The sequence below is a fragment of the Aricia agestis genome, chromosome 3, assembly GCF_905147365.1.
Source record: "Aricia agestis chromosome 3, ilAriAges1.1, whole genome shotgun sequence".
Classification (NCBI taxonomy): Eukaryota; Metazoa; Arthropoda; class Insecta; order Lepidoptera; family Lycaenidae; genus Aricia; species Aricia agestis.
This window is the reverse complement of record NC_056408.1, coordinates 10529025-10553715: the sequence shown is the minus strand read 5'-3', so window position 1 is coordinate 10553715 and position 24691 is coordinate 10529025. Positions and strand designations below refer to the sequence as shown.

General features: G+C 36.1%; 1 protein-coding gene across 2 annotated transcripts in view; it reads right to left on the bottom strand.

Moving 5' to 3' along the window:
- The window catches only part of LOC121725310 (homeotic protein ultrabithorax), a 137202-nt gene that overhangs the window by 9867 nt on the left and 102644 nt on the right, over nt 1-24691 (bottom strand). The window contains exons 2-3 of one of the 2 annotated variants that reach the window (XM_042112202.1): nt 19190-19966; nt 11350-11360 (exon numbers count right to left, since the gene is read on the bottom strand). In XM_042112202.1, coding sequence (XP_041968136.1) covers nt 19665-19966 — 302 coding nt within the window. In that variant the 3' untranslated portion in view covers nt 11350-11360; nt 19190-19664. Of the gene's footprint in view, nt 1-11349; nt 11361-18852; nt 19967-24691 lie in introns of those variants that run through there. The other variant, XM_042112201.1, reaches the window with a different exon arrangement.

The window sequence follows — 24691 nt, the reverse complement described above, 5'->3', positions numbered from 1 at the left end:
TATGCGTACACTCGCATGCAAGAACTTGCAAACACCACCACCACACAAGCAGTGATGTTGGCAAATCCGTGCAAAGCCCCTCACCACCATGCAGGTTGAAAACCTCGACGCGCGTTTCGCCCCAACACCGGAGCATCCTCAGGATGTGGACTCTACGAACAACGTCCGTTAAGTGACTACTTAAGTGACACTTAACGGACGTTGTTCGGTGTTGGGGCGAAACGCGCGTCGAGGTTTTCAACCTGCATGGTGGTGAGGGGCCTTGCACGGATTTGCCAACATTATTGCTTGTGTGGTGGTGGTGTTTGCAAGTTCTTGCATGCGAGTGTACGCATAGGCAGTGTGGGAGGAGGGAGGTGCTGTACGCATGCCTATGCGTACACTCACTCATTTACTTAAAGGGGGAAGTTGTTTTCGCGGAATATTGCTAAAAATAATAACAAACTAAATTTAGGCCGAAATATTATTTTCGGAGATAGTGAACGCAGAATCGCGCCTGTTTTTCATATTTCGGCGACAATAAAACTTAATACAATAATACGGATTACATGAAATATAGCAATTTGTAGACGCCATACATTCTCCGTGAGATATGTCGCGAGATAAATATTAAAAGCACACATTACAGTCGGAACACGTAACTAGTTTCACTAGATATTTGTCTAAGCAGAACTACTGGGAGTGGGCGGAAAAAATTAGGAGCTCTACATACCGACGACGGAGAGAGTAAGAAAATATTGGGTCTTGCATACCTATTGTACTAAGATTTATAACCTATAAATCTTAGGACATACGCAAGACACAATGTTTTCTTACTAGACTGATACCTACCTATCTAAATATGAAATTTTAGATATAAGCTAGAGGAGAATAGAGCAGAAGCTCCAACATTGATTGGGATTCTGTTTTCTCACGAAAAATTGGTAGATATGTGGTACGAGTATCAATAATAATTTGAAAAAATACTGAAGGAGGAATATTATTATGTTAGGTTGTGAGTAGGCACGTCGTTAATTATTTATTGTCTGTTGTCGTAAAGTATATTAAAATATTACTGTCTACTCACGACTTAATAATAATAAATTAATATGGTGCAAAATCTTTGGGTCGCAGGCGGGTGGGCAGCCTAAGAGGGTCGCTGAAGTTAGGACAAGAGCGCAACAAGAATAATACAAAATGTTTTTCATTTTCTTTATGTCACCCCCGGCACTCGTAAAGGCATTAAGCGTAACCAAACTTTTGTTTGATACTCGCTGTGTGAGTAACGCGATATCCACTGCACTTTATACGGAATGATAAGATTTAACATGCAAGTATGAAAATTAGTTAGTTGCAGTCACCGAGTTATACTTGTAACTCAGTGGTTGCAGTATAAAAAAGAAAATTACCTTGATGGAGTAGACACCTAGCCTAATCTATATATATAAAACTCAAAGATGACTGACTGGACTGACTGACATGGTGATCTATCAACGCACAGCCACTGGACCGATCGGGCTGAAATTTGGGATTCAGGTAGATGTTATGACGTAGGCATCCGCTAAGAAAGGATTTTGATAAATTCCAACCCCAAGGAGTTAAAATAGGGAATGAAAATTTGTATATAATAATACTTCTTAACGCGAGTGAAGCCGTAGGCAAAAACTCGTATTATGATATAATTAATCAGGTATTAAGTATGGCATTTGCAAAACGAAAAAGCCACTAAGTATACTTTACATTTTCGCACGTCATAATGTTCTATGACTCTATACAATCGTTTCAATGTGAAATCTGTCCACAAGTTCGTTGCTCATTTTTTAAACGACCCTAAAACTAAATCACAAAAAATTCAAAAAAACATATTTACACAGACTTTTTATACGAAACGACGAGACAAAAGAACAAACAAAACAGTAGCGCAAACAGATGTCGAGCTTAGAAGCAAAATATTGAGCTTTTTAATAAAGAAGCTTAAAACAAAAAGCTTTTTCAAGCACGTGTAAGACGTTACCAGTTCAGTCACGGAATTCAATGCTGCGATAAGGGGAACAAAGAAACAGATAGAGAAATTAACTTTGCCGAACATGTGATTGTAGAGATAATAGTGTTTACGGCCTGATCCTGCCAAATTAATGGCAGTTATAATTATAATTCGGATGTTAACAATAACAACGTATTGTATGTATCTGATTATTAATGAAACAAGTTATCAATAATAATAATATTATGTAAACGTAACTAGGTCGTTAATTGTGAGGACTGAGGTATTACTAGATGAAGCTCGCAACTCCGTTGCGCCAAAATTCATTTCTCGCGGGGGACCCGTACATTTTTCCGGAATAAAAAGTATCTTAAGTCCTTTCCCGGGACTCTGATTATCTCCATACCAAATTTCAGCAAAATCAGTTCAGCGGTTTGGGCGTGAAGAGGTTACAGACAGACAGACAGAATATTGATAGACAGACAGACACACTTTCGCATTTATAATATTAGTATGGATTACGACTATTTTTTACCGGGACGCCAATTCTGGTAACTATGCTTTCAGTTAGAATTTAGATTATAAAGCTGGCCCACACGCCTAAAAATCTAATGGAGACACTATGTATGTAGTAGAATCGAGGCCCACCGAGATGTAGGAAAGTACTGTATATAAGTTTTTAATGATTAATTACGATAAATCTTAAATTTTCTTATTAAATGTACCTACGGTTGATTACGAAAAGAATTTTATTCGGTGGTAGGCATACGTTTTTCTTAACTTCGGGCCTAATGATCCTTATATTTTCAGCCATTTTGATTCGCATTGCGTTCGGCAACACGAGGGTGGTTCCAGAATAATTTTATCGAGATTTGATGATTGGAGTCGACAAAACTCCGAAATAAACCCAAATACGATTCGTGATTTTTTTTTTACCTCCTTGCGATGAGGAAAATAAGGAAAAATGTTGGCGTAACAAAATTTTGTTTACATCTTTGAATTAAATAGGTATTGTCATTGTATTAATTATTTTATAATTTTATATTTTCATACTAAAACCTAGGTAGCCAAATAACAATATTGTTTAGAACCTACATTTCTATCACTAGCACAACCTTTTTTTAACCCGACCAAATACAAAGCCTTTGAATATTTTTTTCTAATGATACATATTATAGTCCGTCAAGAAAGTGAAGAAATTAAAAAGTGGCAACATCGTAGTGTCATCCCTTTTTTCTTAGATTGATTTGAATAACACTACGATGTTGCCACTTTTTAATTTCTTATCTTTCTTGACAGACTATACTTAAAGCACATAATATAAAATACGACTGTCTTGCTGGAAATAATTAGTGCCTACTGTTTTGTGTGGATTAAACGAAGCATCCCTAATTGATAATAATATTAACTAGATATTATCTTGTGGATAATATAGGGTGTCGTCGCGGTGGTCCGTCGTTAATTTTTCAATAAAACATGTTCTACTGCCAGCCCCATTTTGTTGTTTTTTTTTTTTATGAAATAAGGGGGCAAACGAGCAAACGGGTCACCTGATGGAAAGCGACTTCCGTCGCCCATGGACACTCGCAGCATCAAAAGAGCTGCAAGTGCGTTGCCAGCCTTTTAAGAGGGAATAGGGTAATAAGGAAGGGTAGGGAAGGGAAGGGAATAGGGGAGGGTAGGGAAGGGAATAGGGTAGGGGATTGGGCCTCCGGTCAAGTATTTTTGAACTTGTATCATCTTATTATGTTCCTTTGAAAATTGAAACATTTTTGAGAGCTTCTTAACTTTAAGTAGCTAAAGAATCAACGCAGTTTAAAGGGATTCGGCCGAAATATTTAACAATCTTTCGGATATAAGTAGGTACCTATATAACTGTAGATATACCTACCTGCGGATTTTACTAAACTTTTAATCTTGTTAAAAGCACAAATATCCGCAAAATCATTCAAATCAATTTACAAAGTCCAGATATATTTACATCCGGATATATTTTCATCCGGATATATTTCCATCCGGATATATTTATATCCGGATAGATTTACATTCAGTAGAATGAATTGCGAAATCAGATATCGCATTACGGCCGCGCGGTACAACAGTAATTACAGTCTGAATCACTTGTAGAGGCGGACTTACACCGTGAAAGACGCCCATATCCATTTACTAATGATCCTACTGTTTAATCATTACTTTCTTGAATAATGTAGTTTACTGTTTGGTTTTTACACTAGTTTTTAAACGCTATTTTTGCTAAAAATATTTAATTTATAGCAAGAGTATATATTTTATATTCTTGCTAATATTATAAATACGTGCGTCTGACCGTTACCTAATTTAGGGCCTGTTTCTTGACAGATCAAGTATGGAGAATCTGTTGTGAATAGCCTATTCGGCACTTTATCAGAATGTGGTGAAACAGGCCCTTAGTGAGTTTCTTATAGTTAGTCATAGTTTTACGAAGGGAAGACTATTTCTAATTTATTAATTTATTTTAACGAATTTCCACTTTCTTTTATGTCTTAATTGAATGTCGGATAATTTTTATTCAACTGTCTTTTTACTTGCAGGTTTTTAAATCAACGAAGACAGCTGCGGGCGTCGTTACGTGAAGATCTATTGAGACTCCAGAAGTTATTGCAAATTACTTTAGAAAATAAAGTTATCTTGAAAGATGGTGTTGAAGAAAATTTGTCTTAAAGAAGATTTTAAAGAATTTTTGAATCTACCTGATTAAAGATTTTCTTCGAACAAAACATTTAACACAACTTTAGCGAGCACTGCACAAAAGTATAAAAGGAACGCCAATTACTTGAACTAGCTCAGGACCAGGAATACCTGTGGCTCGCCTTAATGGCCCGGTAATAATATTTTATGGCCATTACCAACGCAAACGGCTAAAACGTTTAAAAAAACAACAAACGCAACCAAAAAAAAAAACAATTGATTTCTTAAAAACTTTATTGTTCGTTTTTTGAAAACGTTCCTTTTTTTAAATTTTGTTTCTAAGGAGAAAGCAGTTAAAGTATCGTTCTAGGAAGTCGCCGACGGGATGGGGATGTGCCAAAAAGAGATAAAGTAGTTTTATTGATCTATACGGACGTTCGGGCGGCGCGAGTGTGAGTTGAATGAAACGAAGATAACTTGCCGCCCCAGCTTCGTCTGTCCCTCTCCCGCTTGCCGCCTGTCGCATAACGCCGTCCCCCTCGGGCCACGTGACCTAAGCAGGGTGTAACTCACCCTACGGCGGCCATAACTTACTCATAGCGATAGGCGGTACTGTCGCGAATAACATTATATTTTTATTTTTAAGCTCCTATTTTATGGAGAAATAATTTAAGATTGTAGCAAATTTTAAGGGTTTAATGTAGCAAACTGAAATATTAATTGTAGTGTGTTTGGTTGTGATAATAATAATTATAGATGCAGTTTTGAATAAAAATAATTATTTTAAATAATAAATATAGATAACTACTATATAATATTAAATATACCATTTAGACACATAATATGACACAAGTATTAAAATAAGGCCTTTTTAAGTATGAAACACGCAACTAAAACATTTGATATGTTTTATTTGTTTCCCAAACTTGAAGGTTTTTAAGGACACACTTTGATTTATTACTGTTATGATAAGCTCAAATAATCCGGATTAAAAGGCCGATATTTCTCTTCTAACCTTACACGGAAATAGCTTTTTATTTAACACCGTTCATACCAAATGTGCATCCCATAAATAAAGTCTCTCCTTCATTATATCTTTCCCTTTCTTTGGATCGTTTGTCTTGTTCCAACACTTTATTAACTCTGGGTCAATCCACTGGGACCTACTACTATCAACTTTAATAAAAATATAAATTTCTTAACTTGATTACAAATCTGTATCCTATTGTTTAGAATTTTGTTTCCTTAGAGGTTTATTTCTAAAGATATTGTTTGAGTCATGTTTGAGTATAATATGATATTTGGCAATTATGATAATTGATATCTGAGCTATATAAAAGAAATATATGTTCACTGAGTGTCAGGAATTTTAAAGTGACTAATCAAAGCTTATTAACGTAAGTGCCTTATCTAAAAGTGCCTTATTAAATTCATGCAATATTAGGATTTAAGTATTACATTAAATTATTTGAATTCTATAACCTTGGTCAATAATTATTACCCTACCTATGTCCTGTTTTTAAAACATGTTAGAGTACTTCAACGTACAATAATTTATTTGTGTATTACTTATAATGTTACTTTAAGCAACAAAGCCAAATATCAAAAAATTTAAAACGATGACGTTTTATCTGTTTACCGTCTTAAAGCATTAAAACACTAAAAGTGTTAAACAATTACTATACGAGGTGTTAAACGACAGTTAACGTCAGTTTAACGATCATCGTAATCGTAAACTGTCTCGTAAAACAAATTGTGAAGCAGACGCCGTGCTCGGGATGATATAGGACATAAAACAGATCGCGATAACACAAACACAAGGCCAGTTTGAACGCAGTGACGAATTAATCAAAGATACATTGTATGTCTGTGTGCTATTTTTTAATCGAGATAATTTGCTGAATAATTCACTCCTACAACATAAGCAGTATTTTCTAAAGCAGCTTTCGTACTAGCAAAAGTAGCACTTTTTCTATAGCAGAGGCTTTCCAACTTGAAAAAAATTGCTTTTTTGTGTCGTCTTACCGCCTCAGCACTATAAATTAAAGGCTGATGACGCATCCCTGCTGTATAGAATTATTAAAAAAAAAATCAATCAAAATATTAGTTCCCGTAATTCATAAGGCAGAAGCTTGGATACGCCATCTATCGAGGAGTAGTAAAACTACATCCGGATAACCAATATTCAAAATCTCTTTATTGAATATTCTCTGACTGAAACTGAAGACTGAAAAATATAATATGACACTAAAATATGAAAATAAGTATAATTTATTATGGAGAACAAAAATAAATTATTTTATTTAGCTCTACATAATAATTATAAGAGTGGATTGCACGGCTTGCACCAGAGGCGTGGACCATGGTTATAACTTTATTAGTTACCACTTACCACTTACCTATCAACTACCTATAACCACGCTATATTAGTTACCTATCCGCCTATTTCGATACTACTCATAAAAGCCTGATAGTTAGGTAGCGCATAAAGTAGCAATTTTGCAACATTCATTTCCAAGCACAAAAAAAAAGAAAACCAGAAGGCGGTAATCAATTATAAAACGATAGTAGCTAGTCTCGACTCTCGAGTCAAGTGGCAACCGAACAAGTATTTGAATGAAGCTTTATAGCGTCATAAAACACCGCTTGTGGTAATAAAGTGATTTATCCCATAAAATAACAGCTGATCGTCGTGATTACACACAATACGAGCGTTCTCATAATTTTACAACCAATTTACAAACAATAAAAGTCGGTCCTGTCTTTTACGCCCATTCGCCCTCCAATATCTCCATATTATTCGAGCTACGGAGCGCGCGGCTCGTAACTTTTTTATTTAGTGCCCCAATAAAACCACCGAGTCAGCGAGTATTGAGCGATTACCGCCAACAGAGGGCAGTAACGTCGCATTAGGCAGTTCGTGAAAGCGCCATCTGTGAGTGAATCACTGAAGCTTTATGAGACATGGATGGTCGACACGTCGTAAAGTGAATGCTATGGGCCGATTGAGGACGCTAGTGCTGCCGTTCTTGTGAAAAAGCTCTTCTTGAAGCTCTGAAAAAGCTCGACGCCCTGAATGTTTAACAGATTTATAGATGGAATAATATTGTACCCGAGTGGTGTAGTTGAAAACATTTTGAACAATTTTAGTATTAGTATTTATATTTTTTAAATAAATTAACGAGCTTGTGATAATTTTCATAGGCCGCAATAAAATATAATAATATTAGTTTAGCGAACGAAAACCCTAGGACCTAGGACTCTATTATATTTAAATACAATTATATGCTGCTATATTATTGAACAGTAATGTAATATTAAATTAATTGAATTATTATTCGAAATGGTAGCCTGTGTGCAGACTGCAGAGTTGTGAGTCAAAAAGCGACATCTATTGATTTGTCACCAAACTTTTACGGCCGTTAGCTCACCACTTGTCAAAGATCCGAAAATTATTATCACAGGCTACAAAATATATTTCAACTCTACGGCCTACGCCCTACGGTTCTAGTGAGGTTTGTGGCAGCTCTAAAAAATAATTATTGAAGTTTTGTGACTTGCCTCGTGGTTTGTACCCTTGAATTATTTCAGCTAGATTTTTTTTATTTGCCAAATTGAAAAAAAACCTAGTATGCCGTAGCAAGTTTTAAACCACGATTGGAACAACCGCGACTAGAAAGGCGAGGAAAAAAGGAATTCATAACTTTTTAACATAACATTAGGTAGGTATATAGGTTTAGATTACATGATTATTACAAAATATTACGTAATAATATTTTTACTTTGAAAACCGCGTACGCTCCAGGCTTATTAAAATGTTACTTAATTGCTTTCGAAACATAGATGGCGCTAGTAGTTGGTAATTTGGCAGGAAAGCAATAATAATTAAAATCGTAACTTTTTTTAACAATTATATTTAATAAGTAGGTAATTGAAATCTACATGACGCGTAAAAAGTATTTGAATAAAAAAGGGAATTTTATAACAGCAGCAAGCAACAGAGAGAATTTTTATGATTCAAAATTAGAAAATAATCTGTAATAATATCCTAGCATATCGAGTCAAAACACAATTATTTTATAATCTGAATACAGAATATCAGAATACCTTAAAGTAAACCCAGTAAATTACAATGACTACAAAACCTCATTATTTAAGAAACACCTATCTAACTTCAGGAATCAGGATATCGCTTATCCCGCGAAAGCCGGCTAATTATACGGACCGACATAATCCCGAACCGTACCTTTTACATAAATCCAATCTAAAAAGTTACCCGATAGCGTAATTATAAAAGGGGGTGACAAATCCCCCAATAAAACAACAAGGAAGTTATTCGGCGTATAAATCTACTGTGTGAATAGAATAACAATTATCCGGTTGACTACTTTACTTCCGAAGTCTTCATAAATATGTTCTAATTAGAATAAGAAAGGGGATTTTTGTTTGCTGTTGCTCTTGTTCATTCTTGCAGGTGCATTTTGTAGTAAATTTCAATGAATAGGTAGATTACCTGAGATAACCTATTCTTTGTAACAGAAGATTATTACTTACTAGACGTACGACGACGACGACGTTAATTAGATATTAGATATTTCACAGACAAATTAGTCCACAAAAAATAGCCTATGATCTTTCACGTGGTCTCTTCTTATCTGTGCCAAATAACATAAAACTCCAGTAGTTCGTGAGATAAGCCCTTTCAAATAATTTCCCCCGTTTTTTCCACATTTGCCTCTATTACTTCGCTCCTACTAGTCTTAGCGTAATAAAATATAGCTTATAACCTTCCTCGATAAATGGGCTATCTAACACTGAAAGATTTTTTTAAATCGGACCAGTAGTTCCGAGATTAGCGCGTTCAAACAAATAAACTCTTCCGCTTTATAATATTAGTATAGATTAAAGTTAGAAGTGAGAAGAGTGAAGAGAGTGCACTCTTTGTAGTACTTAATCGTAAATCACTTCTCTTTGAATATTCAATGAGTAAGAAGAAATAGATCATTGACGATATCTTCTCTATCTACTATGAAAGATCAATCCTTACATTGCTGCAACTTGGAATTTTGGGCGATAAAGAATGATAAAGATAGATTCAGAAGATACATAGGGTGTCCCCAGGGTCCGGGAATAGTTGAAGGGATAACCCTTTTGTATTTCCTATACTTGTGTTATATTGGCTAAAACTAGTGTGACTTGTGACTTGTGAATATACTTTCATACTGCTAGATAACATAGAGATCGAATATTTAAAGATTACAATGATTAAAGAAAGCAGATGAATGATGATTAAAGAATTTATGATTGTCGATTTAATAAGAAGTAATGTATTATTTTCTCTCTAAATCTGTATAAACCTGCCTACTCAAAAAGTAGACAAATATACTATATTCTTAAAATAACTAATTATCAGTTCTTGATGGTCTTTGATTGATAAAGTAAGAGCCCGCGAGGGCCAGACCTGCCTTTGTTAAAAATTTACCTGTTTGTGACCTTTACAGAGGTAAGAGCGACCAGCAAGTATGGAGTTTCAGTCGCTGTTACTTTAGGAGGTCTCCAGTTCTGCAGGTCTACCTGACCGTCGGGAAAGAGTAAAGCTCAATTTCGTAGCTTATATTCTTGGCGGTAAGTGGAGGAATCTCGTCTTCCAGTGCCGGACATTTTCAACAGTTGCTTCCCCCTGCTATAGACACCCTCAAAGTCTAATACCTTAAGAAAGTTTGAGGGTGGGAAGCAACCGTCAAAAATGTCCGGCAATTGAAGACGAGATTCCTCCACTTACCGCGAAGAATATAATCTATGAAATTGAGTTTTACTCCTTCTCGAAGGTCAGGTATAGATCTTCTGACCTCCTAAAGTAACCGCAACCGAAACTCCATAGTTGCTGGTCGTTCTTACCTCTGTAAAGGTCACAAACAGGTAAGCTTTCAGCTTTCCAAAACGAAGAAAGGTCCGGCCCTCGCGGGCTTTTGGTCCATAAAGCTCATCTCTTTGCTAGAGCTTACGATTAGCTAACGTCAAAAGCAAAACCAATCAACAGTGTTATCGAAAACATAAACTTCTGTGAAATACTCAGAAGTTAGGCATTAGTAAGTATTTTTAAAGTACAGATCAACCTTGACAATGTGACAAGAACTTTTAACCCCCTAACGCATACCTACTCGTTATCAAAATAATATTCATGCATGAACAAAACACCTACCACACATACAAGCCAATTATTTTACAAAATGACTTCCATACAAAAACGCGCAAACGCATTACGCACTCTACTACGAGTGCGATTTCAATTAAAACGCCTCGTTCAATTTACGACTCTTCTAATTTAAACACTTTTGCACCTCCGCACTTGGACGATTGGGTACAGACGATTTGGAATGGAAACTTAGATGTTTTAGGGTTAATGTTTTGTTTGGAGGTGATTAAAATTCTTAATGAAAATGCTTTACACAAAGGGTTGTTTAACGCTAAGGCCTAAGTGATAAATATTTAAGAATAAATAAAATACGTATAAGAAACTGAATGAAGTAAAATAATACACTATGAATGAAATACTTGCTAAAGAATGTTATGGATTCTGAGGTATGAACTATTAAAATATACTAGAGATCGCCCAGTGGTCGAAATTCGACCTTACTTGCAACGACATTAGGACTACTACCTATATTTTGTAAAAAATTCATCATAGTTTTTTTTCAATTCTTGTCTCTGGGACTCAGCTGATCTCAGACTGGCCGTTTAAGCATTGTCTAATAGTATCTAAAATTAAATAAAAAAAGTATATAATAATCCATTTTCAATTTGTCAACTTGTTGTCAACAGACTTCAACCATAAATAAAAAAGTATAATTCGTATGTATAGGCTTGTCACTCAAAAATCTGTCAGTTTTCTTAGTAGTAGTGTCGTAGTGTGTGTAACGTTTTATTTGTTAAAAATTTATATGATGAAAGCATCATTTTAAAATAATATTAGCTCGATGCACTCCTTCACCATATAAACTATAACTGTGCGAAATTTCATGCACCTACGTTTCCCCATTTTTCGAAAAATGGGTTACAAAATTTTTCTCTCACGTATTAATATATAGATATTAATAGAAGAACCATATACCAATTTCTGTATGTATGATTTAATTATTAATATTGTATCAAAAAGTCAGTTTATTCTGCTTTGAATCGTAGCTATAAAGGTCGAAAACATAAAATTGGACATGAAATATAAAAATTTACGAGCATAATTTTTGTTCGCATAAATGAAATTTTTCCGCCGAGTTTTTGTCAATCATTGGGGTAATTACCGAAAGGGCATGGAAAGTTCCATCCATCCATTCTGCGAACATGGCTGTGTACTTTGCATAACCACCACGCCTCCGCAGTGTCACGAAGGGTATGACTTCTACCTTTAAAGGTAACTTAAAAAGGTAAGGTAAAAGCTATCTTAAGGTAGCACGAGAAATGGAAATGACAAAGGTTGTTAAAACACTTGAATATTTTTCGCTTAGGAAAATGCAATAGAAACCTTGGGTCTGAATGGACTAAATGAACGGACGGAAAATTTATTTTGAAAAGTACTGTACACGGAAATATTTTGATAGCACATAATAGTATTAATTGCTATTTGCTATATTATTATGAATAACTAAAAGACGCCCCAAACTCCGTTGCGCCAAAATTCGTTTATTGCGCGAGAACCGTACATTTTGGCTTAAAAGTATCGAATTTAGTTTGTTATTATTTTTAGCAATATTCCGCGAAAACAACTTCCACCTTTAAGTAAATGAGTGAGTGTACGCATAGGCATGCGTACAGCACCTCCCTCCTCCCACACTGCCTATGCGTACACTCGCATGCAAGAACTTGCAAACACCACCACCACACAAGCAATAATGTTGGCAAATCCGTGCAAAGCCCCTCACCACCATGCAGGTTGAAAACCTCGACGCGCGTTTCGCCCCAACACCTTAACGGACGTTGTTCGTAGAGTCCACATCCTGAGGATGCTCCGGTGTTGGGGCGAAACGCGCGTCGAGGTTTTCAACCTGCATGGTGGTGAGGGGCTTTGCACGGATTTGCCAACATTATTGCTTGTGTGGTGGTGGTGTTTGCAAGTTCTTGCATGCGAGTGTACGCATAGGCAGTGTGGGAGGAGGGAGGTGCTGTACGCATGCCTATGCGTACACTCACTCATTTACTTAAAGGTGGAAGTTGTTTTCGCGGAATATTGCTAAAAATAATAACAAACTAAATTTAAACTATGGATTTCCGCAAAGTAACGCCTGATTCCATTAACTATTTAAAAGTATCGTATGTAAAGGACATACAAATTACAATACTCAACCCGGCACTCAAAGTTTCTCCATACCAAATTTTAGCAAAATCGGTTCAGCAGTTTGGGCGTGAAGAGGTAACAGACAGGCAGACAGACACACTTTCGCATTTATAATATTTTAAGTATGGATAAAATATAACGAATCAAAAAGAACCACCTTACACGACAAAGTTGATTTAAATCGAAGCCAAGGCATACCTACTAAAAGAGTTCAAGAGAATGGTAATAATAAATTAAATTAAATGTAACCAGGAGACAGAATCGACAGTCCACAAACCAATATTTAGCCAAGAGTTCAACTTCTCAAGACTTGGCTGGAGGCCAAGAAAAGCAGAATTGCGATTATCTACTGTTACCTATGGTCAGCAAAATATTGCTTATCTATTTAATCTAACTAGTTACTATCTATAAAATGTTACCAAAAAAAATAGTTAATGTTGGTTACATTTGTGATTCCTTTATTGAATTGTTTTCAATATAATTATTAAGTTACTCGCTGTCCCGGCAACGTTGTTTTGCCATGTATAAAGTATTTCGATTTTCGCCCATATTATATTTTTATTGGACTTAATAAGTATGTCACCATGGCAACGTCCATCGCTATCCCGTCACACAAACAATGGTCGCCGTCAGACTCGAATTATAATAATTTACTATTATTTATTCAACAAATGCATTTATCAATATAAAAAGTGGCCAGTAGCCATCGGCTACTGACTGAGAATCGTCTCAGACCTATTGAATATGCATATAAAATTTGGTAAAAATCAGTAAAGCCGTTTCGGAGGAGTACGGTGACTAACATTATAACATGAGAATTTTTTATATAAGATACCTACCTATATACTTAAAAATTTGTTCAGAGTAAATAAAAATGGGATAGTGTGTTTGACTGTCTGGCATGGTCCTTTAAGTTTAAACTGCTAACCGATTTTAAATTTAGTATGATGATGATCATAGATACATCGAGTCCTGAAAAAGCGACAAAAAATTAACGCTAACAAATTGTACGCCAATAAAGTTACAGTCAACTTAGTTACTAACAAACTAAACACTAAAAAGTCTATAGTAAAATACAAATTGTTCAAAAGGAATTGTCGATTTGTATATACGGTTAGTAAATAAAGTAGAGAAGTCAATTAATCATCACTACCAACTTTCAGCGGTTGTAAAAGTGTTAACTCATTCGCGGGTTTACTGCGCTTTGAGCCATAAACCAATAAAATGAAAGTTGGGAGCGCTGGCGCGAACAATCAAAGATAATGAACTTTTATTGGTCAGTTTTACAACTGTCCCCGGACGACCGTAAAGGCTACACCTAGGTACATAAATTCCCTCTATTCTCTCTATATTTATTGATATAAAGCTTATATTATGTACAGTGATGAGTTAGTAAAAGTCCAATTGGATAGTGTTGTAATGCCTTTTTATAGAGGTCACTTCTTGTTGCTTTTAAGATAATATTAAGTTAAATGTATTATAGTCATCATAATATTTTGTTTAAGTATTTGTTGTAAAACGAATGTTTTGAAGGAATGGCTGATCTACATTCGGTTGCAGTTTGTATACGAGTCTTATCTTATAGGTAAGAGTAAACCTTATTAGAATGGACATTGGGGTTTGTGCAGATGCATATAAGTATGATAAAAATAACTCTTATAAGAATATAAGCAATCTATCAGTTTTTTTTCCTTTCATACATGAAATAGTATTAAATATATTGAGGTAAAAGGTAAACATGAATTACGAAACACAGTAAACTAAGTCGGGATATCAGAAATTCAGAAATCGAACAGTAGCAATGCTTATTGATTGTATCAAACGCCTATTAGGCAATTCGGGCGGCGATAGCATTTGTTTATTGCCAAGTATACTCCTGGCAATTAATAGCCGTCAGGCGATATTCGCATCGCGTGATTTCGTAGGGTTAACTCGATTATACTCTATGGGGTTTGTTAAGCTTCTGCTTTATGACTGCTGGTATCCACTTAATTCGTTGTCATGTCCGCCGAAGGGTTAACATAAGCGATATTTCATAAGTCATAAAGTTTAAGTTGAAATAGAAGTAGAGTCTAAGTTTGCGACGTTTTAAATTTTATTAGCCATGTTTCGGTTGTGAAAAACGCTTTTAGGTATGTACAAGGATTCGCTCATGATTTTTAATGCAGAGAAAAGACACGACCCAAGAAAATCTAGCCATTTCGTTGACAGAAGTAGCGCAGGTTTTTAGGAGGCAAACACTTTAAACTAAAATAGGGTATTTTAAAGCTGACTGTTAATTTCGCACGATTTTTTTCCTTTATGAATCCGTCTATTAGTTCTCTTTCAACCCCTGAATTATAGATAGTTTATCGTGTTACTGTCATCATTTTTCAGACTGATTTTTCAAAATGCTTCCTCATCCTACTCATATAATACGGGAAACTTATCACGTTTATTTTATCAGAATTCTTTTAAAAACTTACCATAACTATTTACCTAGATGTCTTAGGTTGGGTTGCACCAGAGGCGTGGTTAAAGTTAAAGTTATGGTTATAGTTAAATATGGCGTCCTTTAGCTTTAACTTTAACCGGAGAAATTCTCAGAATTGTCTGTTGCGTTTATTTTTTTTTATTGAAGCTACAGGTCACGGGCTTGAGGGTATTTAAAATTAAATTATCCGTAAAAATCGACAGGAAAAATATAACACTGTAAAACATAGTAAATTTTCAGATATACGTATGAACGGAGCGGATGGCGTCCTTGGACGTCATATTTAACTTTAACCAAAGATTTGACATTTTGCACTGTAGTTTAATAGTTAAAGTTACAGTTAAGTATAGTTAAAGTTAGTTGGTGCAACCCAACTTTAAATTACTGAAATTTTTGTGTTATGTGGACTATATTGTGGTCTTAAAGTATTCTAAAATCAACATTTGCTTTATTTCCTCGCATGTACGTTGTACAGTTAATTAAATAAATCGTTATCGATTGCGGGTGAGTAACCTGCGGTCGTGTGGTACCGCGGGGCAAGCCGGGTGACGCGATACTATCGCGCACGAAGAGAACGGGTCCACAGCTATTGCTTTATACGGCGAACACCGCTCTCGTTTCCAGTATTCTAAAAATACTAGATCCTTTGTCAAAGGTTTTTGCGTGAGTAACGTATGTATATAGTGGAACGCCAGACGCCTAGAACATAGCGTATAGAAGAGGCTTGAAAAGTAACCTAATTTTCTTAACGCTCCTGAAAATCTCAAAGTGTGTGTCACTCAGAAAACTGTATAGTGAATGTTTAGAAAGCTTGGTAACTAAGCCCACGATCTTTCATAAAAAGTTTTGAAAATCAAATCAAATCATTTATTCACAGAATGCAGTTTACAAAGGTGTTATAGATTATAAGAAAAGGTATTAAAATGGTGAGAGAAACTTATTTAATAATTACTTATATTATGTCAACGTCAATTCATTTACATACTTTCAATTATATATTATTATACATAATATTTTATTAAGCGAATTTCAATATCAATTCATCTTAATCATTTTTCTATATTTATATGAGCCATTAAGGATCAAGTCTGCAAGATCGATTACAATTCACCAATTAAGGCATCAAAATAACCTCATATTTTATGCAACACTTTAAAAACGACACTGAAGAAATTCATTTTTATAAAATCAATAAATAATGGTAGCGTCGTGGCTCACATAAGATCATCTCGCCAGCTGTGCGCGTGTGGAGTGTACATAATGACGTATGCGAGCGTGTAGAGAGTACATAATCAGGGCCGGATCTACCAAGCTTTGGGTTAAAGCCCGGGACCCCGTGAAGGACCCTCAGCTAAGTCAAGGTCTATAATAGACGGTAATGCGAAAGAATCAATTTTTTTTTTACTAAACAGATCTTGAAGTTTACAGCCCTGTTCGATCCTACGAACCAATTTAAATCATTTTATTCAAGTCTACGTTTAGGTGGTGGGTATAAATAAATAAAATAAAATATCTTTTTATTCAAAATGGGTATCATGATACACTTTTTGAAAGTCGAATGAAGAAACTACGTTGCCTACCACCGGTTCGGGAACTACCCCGCCGAGAAGAACCGGCGTAAGAAACTCGCACGGGGCCATCTTTTACTAAAAAAATTGAAAATTACAATGTTATGGCTTACAGCTATGTAACAATGGTGGTTCCTCTAAGTAGATTTAAAGATATGATGGTCCTAAGTAGTATTGGCCCAGCCCTATTACGGTCCGGCCCTGAACATAATGACGTATGTGCGCGTGTACAGCGTACATAATGATGTATGCACTCCCTGCGTCCCGCCGCGCTGCTCGGTAGATATTCTTTTTATTTTCACTGAACAAGTCCGCCCAGGAGCCTTATAAAATTGCAATATTTTAATAAGAAACCGTCGCTGAATATCGATTAATTCGGTGCATCGTGGGCATCGATTAATCGATCATGCATTATTCAACTTTCGTCTAATTAACTCGAAAACCTTAATGTTTTAATGGCGGTTATTACATTATATATATGCGACTCCAGGTGTCTGTAACTAGCTTCAAGAATGCAATAAAACCTACGCTCGGATGTTCCTAGAAAAAATTAAATAAGTCTATCTGGCCAACTATATTAATAAGATAAATTATGATCATAATCGTTGCTGAAAAAGCGGCCGCGCGAAAAAAGCAGCTTCGTTAGTATGAAACTAGTCGTGTTAGGTTATGGGCCAGTCGTATGGGCCACATTAAGTTTTTACCGGCCCATCTGTCGTTACGTTTACTTACTGCCGAGGAATGCTTTAATTGAGTGAGAAACTTCGCACGGGGTCGGCCATTATAGTTAACCATTAACTAAGAATCCTTTATTCAACCGAGGTGACCTTGTAAAAAATTAAGTTATATTTCATGAGCCATACGTATGCATCTGATAACCGTATGAAATAAAAATGTGCCTCGTACTAATATGACGGGACTAAATTGAGTCATTTAAAAGCTCTTTCAAATCGAAGCTAACTTAGCATTGGCCGAAATAATTAACCTCTTATCGTTGAATTGATTTAAACCCAAATCAAAAATGGCGGCGAATGCGACCAACAAAACATTTCGGTTCTTGCTATCGTAAGACTTTTTAAATAGCACTATAATGTGTTCTGTTATTTGCATTATTCATATTGCCACATTTTTTACTGAAGTTTTAGTATTTTGTAATATAAAATTATATTTTTTATTTGTTTTCATTGTAAGTGCTATTCGGAAAATGTAGGGAATTTATCTAATTGCATTAAACAAGAACCGCCTCTACCTATTTCTATGCTGCATTACTCATCTCTACATTGCGTCCAATTAAGATCAAAATAGTCGAGTTCGCTTAGAACAAAAGCAAGACGAGAAACTTTTTGCCTCTAGCCTCCTTACACCGTATTTAGAAACAGGAATTTTCAATTTTAAGTTAATTAACGGAGGTTCCGACTAAAAATCGAAAAAACTAAGACAATGAAGACATTGTGAATTAAAATTAACCTTTTAATCTTTTATTGTTTCGCTTAACGCTTTTTTAGAAATCCGCGTTAATGATGTACTTTTCTGAAATTATTTAATGCAGATAGTGAGCGACGCGACCGCCACCGTAATCATAATTATCTCAAAAAGCGACGTCAATAATTATTTCGTAAAATGAAGCGGGAATGGAGCGGCGGTCGCGTTCCGAGCGGGGACGGTCGGGACATCAAAGGGCCCTCGATTCGGCCTCCGTAAATTAAAACATTGCAAAACAGTTAGTTATACTATGGAAGTTTCGCCCGAGTGGTTTTAAAAATGGCGACGACCGATGCCGGTGACGACGTGTCAGTTTTTCGCAACCGTCTCCGCTCGATAAATAATGCCGCGGACTTTGACAAAAACTCACCTAGTCCTGTTTGGTGGCCGGCTGCGCCCGCTCCCCCGCGCCGCCTCACGCCCCCGCCTCGCCCTGCCTCGCCTCCGCCTCGCCCTGCATCGCCTCGCCTTCGCCCGCACTCCCGGAGGTTTTTCTGCCCATTCCGAGGCGCCAGCGCAATCGCTAACCGCTCACTTCCACTAGCAACACGTTTACCCTAACTATTTACACGGCTACTTGCTAAAATAATCTACTTATATTTATGGCAATTTGTTTAACTTCACCGACCACTACGACTGCAGGAACACGACCATGTTAAACTATACTTATGCGAGAGTATTAAGGATAGACGGCGCGGGTACTTCACGCGACTCCGATCGGGTAATTAACTTATGACTCTTTACTTAGTATAAGGGTACGAGACCGGGTCTCTTTGGTAGGCATACTAATTTGTACAATGTGATAGAGTTCGTCGCCGGGAGGGGCGCCGCGGTCGCGCCGATACCTACTCTATGTTACACGGAAGAGATTTCTAGATTGCACTGCTCGAACGTCTACCACGATAGCGAATAAAATTATGTAAAAAAATATAAATCAACAAAAACAAAACCCAAACACAAAATAATACGACCCGTTTCTATGCTAACATTTAACAGTTTATTCTTTCGCTCCTAAAAAACACGAGTCTAATTCGCACTAATCAATAATAAAAATAATCACAACAACCGAACAACACTTAAATTATAAAAATAATTACAAACAATTTACAAAGGAAGCTAGGGAGCGTTCGGCGGATAATCACTGTAACTAGCACTGCGGCCTTGCGGCACCGTCCACGCGGCCTAGTGCTCGGGGTGGCCCTGCGCCGCGGCTGCCGCCGCCGCAGCAGCCGCCGCCGCCTTCTGCGCCTGCGCCTGCTTCTCCTGCTCGTTCAACTCCTTTATCGCCTGGATCTCCTTCTTTAACTTCATCCTCCGGTTCTGGAACCATATTTTGATCTGCCGCTCCGTGAGACAGAGCGCGTGTGCCATCTCTATGCGTCTCCTTCGCGTGAGGTAGTGATTCGTGTGGAACTCTTTTTCTAACTCTAACGTTTGATATCTCGTGTAGGTCTGTCTGCCTCGTCTTCTGAGTCCGTTCGCTCCTGGAAAGAGAGAGAAGTCGTATTAGAAAGTTTAAAATTAGAAGGTGCTAGACGGATGCGGACGGTTTTAATTTAGAGGGTCGTCGAGTAAAAAACGAGCAAACGCCCGTCCGCCGTCTGATGGCTGAATGGAAGTGTTCGTCTTACATCGCTTAGTTCAAATGACGGTACAATTGCCTTCGACGACAGCTTCATTTCGTTCGACTGCCGATATTGATAAAGGGCGATGTGAACGCCTTTAATGTGCCGCGGAAGAAAAAGGAGGATCGAGATTAGAATTGGATGGGGTTATTTAAGAATGCCGACAGCTAAATAATAAAAACCTGCATCACACAAAACAAAAACTACTGGATAATGGAGTAAAAAATGCAGTGCGAAGTATTTTTCAGCTAATAATTGATGTTCGAAGGACCATATTTGGAGCGAGGCTCGTGGATTGCGAAGGAACCGATTCGCGCCCGCGATAGCCCGCTAAGGGAGCGATAACAAGGTCTCTTGTAAGTTTAATCACGTAGAATAATCACAATAAAGCAAAACGTTTAATTGTGTGTCTATTTCCTACATGCCGTTCTAAACTACGCTTTGTGTTTATCTCGACACATTAAACTGTCGTTTCTATATAAGTGAAGTCGGAAGGCAAACTTTGAGACAGTATTGCGTATTAATAATCCTATATAATATACAAGATAGTCTGATTTATTAATAAAGGTATAATTTATTTTACGTCGGTAACTAAATTCTTCTGTAAAATTTTTGTAGACAAACAAATTTAGATATGTAGTTTATATATTTTTTCGAAACCCACGCGCTTATATGGCACAAAATTGCTCAATTTACAGTAATTCTTGTATTCATATTAAACAACATTTCGAAACAGCAGATTTAAGTAACTGTGATTGACTCCGTCTGTACTGACAAACACGTCACGATTTTAACGAGAAAAAAAAAAATTTGGCTCGTGGAGTTCGCACAAGTCACACGGTATCGGTTTGTTTGAGTATGTATGTATGGATATGCATATATGAGTATGTATGTATGGGGTTGCCGATTTAATGGCTTAATTATCTCAAGTGGCGTTCGAGGCTAAAAGCCGCAGTGCATGTACATTCTTATCTGAACTCTTGTCTAACGGCGTCGATTTCTTTATAGTCTACCATTTAGTTGGTAATTTACTAGAAATTTCCAGGAAAACAATGATGTAGACAGAAATCTCTATGAAAGTGTGGCTTATTGTGTTTAAAAGTTAGGAGTTTTTAGACTATCTCTTAACTTCGCCAATGTTATATTTTCATTTTTCTTGTTATATAAATGGTCTACTCAATGTCTGTACCAAATGCCATCGAATTCTTTCTAGTGATTTCGGAGCCTATCCGATGCAAACAAACAAATATTTTTCTATAATATTAATGTTTTCTTCTATAAATGGACTAAATTATATTATTTACATTATTATTTATTGAAGAAAAGACAATTAATATTTTTTAAATTCTAAGAATACTTCCTAATAGAACAAAATAACTCACACCTAGTGTCAAACAAATTTTCAGGCGAGCTTAAAAACCGCCCGCCCTACACATTACGAGCGCTAAAGTTAAGTGCAACCTTCTTAATAATTAATCATCTTCGAGCGGGACCTAATTGAGTGATGCTAATTGCTAAAAGCCTTCGCCTGTACCGTAAATACACCCTCCGTTGTTTAGGGGATTAGAAAAAGATTTGTTTTAGGGAACGCCCTGGTTTAAATTGGCTTTATTAAGAGTTACTTCTACAAATAAAACAATACGCCATTTTGTCTTTGTAAAAAAATTTACAGAAAGTCTTTTTGGAAGTTGAAACCAATCTTTCCGCCAACAGTTTTTTTTTCTCCGACAACCAACAAAACTTCCATCTTTTTGGAAGTTAAAACCAGTTTCAGTCATTTCTTCATCAGTCAATTTTCTTTTCCCAAAAACCAACAAAACTTCCATCTTTTTGGAAGCTGCACCAATATTTAACCAACAGTCGATTATTATGATCATTAAGGACATAACGATTCCCACTTCCGTTGACAGCTTCACAAAAAGTAACCTCAAAACACGTGTGCGTAGTCGATTTTCGCCTTGTAAATTCACTTCTAAATCCGGTGTACGGCATAAAAGCAATAAACATGACAGAAATGACTTCATTAAGATACGGGGGCGGGTCCGTAGCAAAAAAGTGTGGTGAAGGCCTTAATAGGTATATAACGACGAACGTTTCCGCACAGATCATCATCTGGGCGCCATCGGTAATGTTATTTTTTATTGTGACAATAACTATTGATATTTGCATATGAAATGATCATGTGCTTACAGATTTTTCTGGCAACATATTGCGCTAGGTCCATGAATGACTTTAAGGTTACAAAGATTATGTAAATAAAGTTTAGATTATTTTTAGTGAGCATATTATAATGTTAATAAAATTCTAGAATTCAATTGTTTCTCTCAGTGAGTAGGTAGTTATTTTACAAAAAATATATTGAACATATGATTTCTCTCAAGTGTCAAGACAAAAAATGTCTTGTAATTCCTCAAACAAAGCTCTTTCCGAAGTCCAATTCTTCTTAAGCGTTTAAAGTTTGAACAAGTGTCAGTCCCAACCCGTTTTGCAACACGTGTCGCAAACAAAAGAACCCGACCCCACCCCGCCCGACAAAAGGATTGCGCAAGTTATATTAGTCGTAAAGAATTTTGGACTCGAATCTATAGCTTGTAAACCGCCCGTAACTCAGCCAGCCCGCATTTCGAGGACATTTGCAACAACTGCTGTTTGTTCCAATGTTTTAATTGTCCCTAATTTGTAAAAGTTTGTCTGATTTATGACTAGAAGGCTTTGATTTGAAACAAAAAAGCCGTTAAGGCATAATGGCTCCTGGTATTTTCTTGTCCCGTTTGGTGTGGTGTAAAAAAAAACATTGAAACTTCTAAAACTAACTATTTAACTAGCGACCACAATTAAAGGTTTTTTTTTTATATTATAGAGGTTTAATACTAACTGGCAGAATTAAAAAATAATTAAATATTGCCTGGGTAATTCTGTCACATCACACAAGAACAGGTTTAACCTACCTGCTACATTTAAATTTAATTGTTTATGTCACTAGTATCTGTCAATCAAATATCGTCATTCACCTACCCACGCGGCCGCAACAATGTTCAGTGTAAAATACTGTATAGTCTGCGACTTTAATGAGGCGAATTAAGATAATATAACAGGCATTTGAACTGAGAAGTTATCTGTTATAGCGGTCCTATTTCCCAATAGAATTGATATATTTTCACCATGATAACATGATAATTATTATAATCTAATGGTAGACAATTTTTAAAACTTTTGTCATTTCATAGTCACTTCTAAAGCTTTCTTAAAATTTGTATAATTTTCAGCAGTTTTCAGGAATAATCATATACACAAATCACGCACTTGTTCCACTTTATAAGAGCGAAAATTGCTTAATAAAATATAACAAGCACCTACAAAATAACGTTTTAATCGAAGTGTACACGAAGTCATGAACATGATTTAAGAAATTATGCAAAATAAAAAAGGTATGTCAATCTTAATTAGCGGTACATGAACTGGTTTCGAATTACCAATCATGGGCAGCGGCCATTGATTGGGACGAGTTTTTACATAATCGGTCCCGCTAACTTTGCCGAAAACCTTATTATATATTGGCGTACGACAATCACGCAAATTGGTCGTGCGAATCGAAAATTACAAAATTGATACGCGAGCGAATATTTTAAAGTACCTATATACGAGGCGAAGTATATACGAGATTTCATACCTAAGAAACAGGAAACTCCCATCTTGGGTGGTCCATACGAATCAGTATAAGTTTCAATATGTTAAGCTGCCTGGTGCCTCCACTTTTTAATTGCGTTTACAATATACGAGTAGATAAGAAGATTAATGTGTTTTAACGCGATTACGCAGCCATTCCAAGGTTTGTATTTTTTAATATTTATTTACGTGTAGTTAATTTTTCATAAGCAATTACTAGAATATGTTACTTGATACTAACAAATGGTGTAAGTAGTAAAGCTACAGAAATTAGGAAGAATATAAATAATGCAGTTTTAGTTTTATAATAAATTATTCAAATTACCCTTTCAGCATTTCTCCAGTTTAGGATAATATCCTAGCACTTGATATTTTCTAAGTACTTATTAAGTTATAGTAAGTACCTAACGTTTATCAAATTAAGTTTTATAGGTTTTCTGGAGGGTTCTGTTTGGTACTTCATTGATGAAAAGTTTGTCCGAACTCTAGTTTAAATAGTAACGAAAACCCTCTGTGATACATCAGCCACATCCTACGGACACCAATCAGTCGTAGATGTGTATCTGGCTGCTTGTTATCTCAAAAATACAATATGAATAAAACATTAGTACTCGATGCAGCATACTCTTAAATTGGCGAAGCTTAATTGACTCCGAGGTTGAAAATGAACCAACTTTCTTCGAGGCGGTAACTTTTTATCTTTACACGCTGGACTATAACGGTACGATCGACCAAGAAAAATTACTTCCAAAAACGCAATTAAGAAACACTTCCTGGTACAATGTTCCTATATACATGGGACCTGAATAAATTCCAGTCTTGTGATAGGTATGTGAAATAAACGATGTCTTAATATACGAAATCTTATAAGAGTCATTCCTATAATAAAATAAAGTAAAGGAACTTAAAGTAATGTTA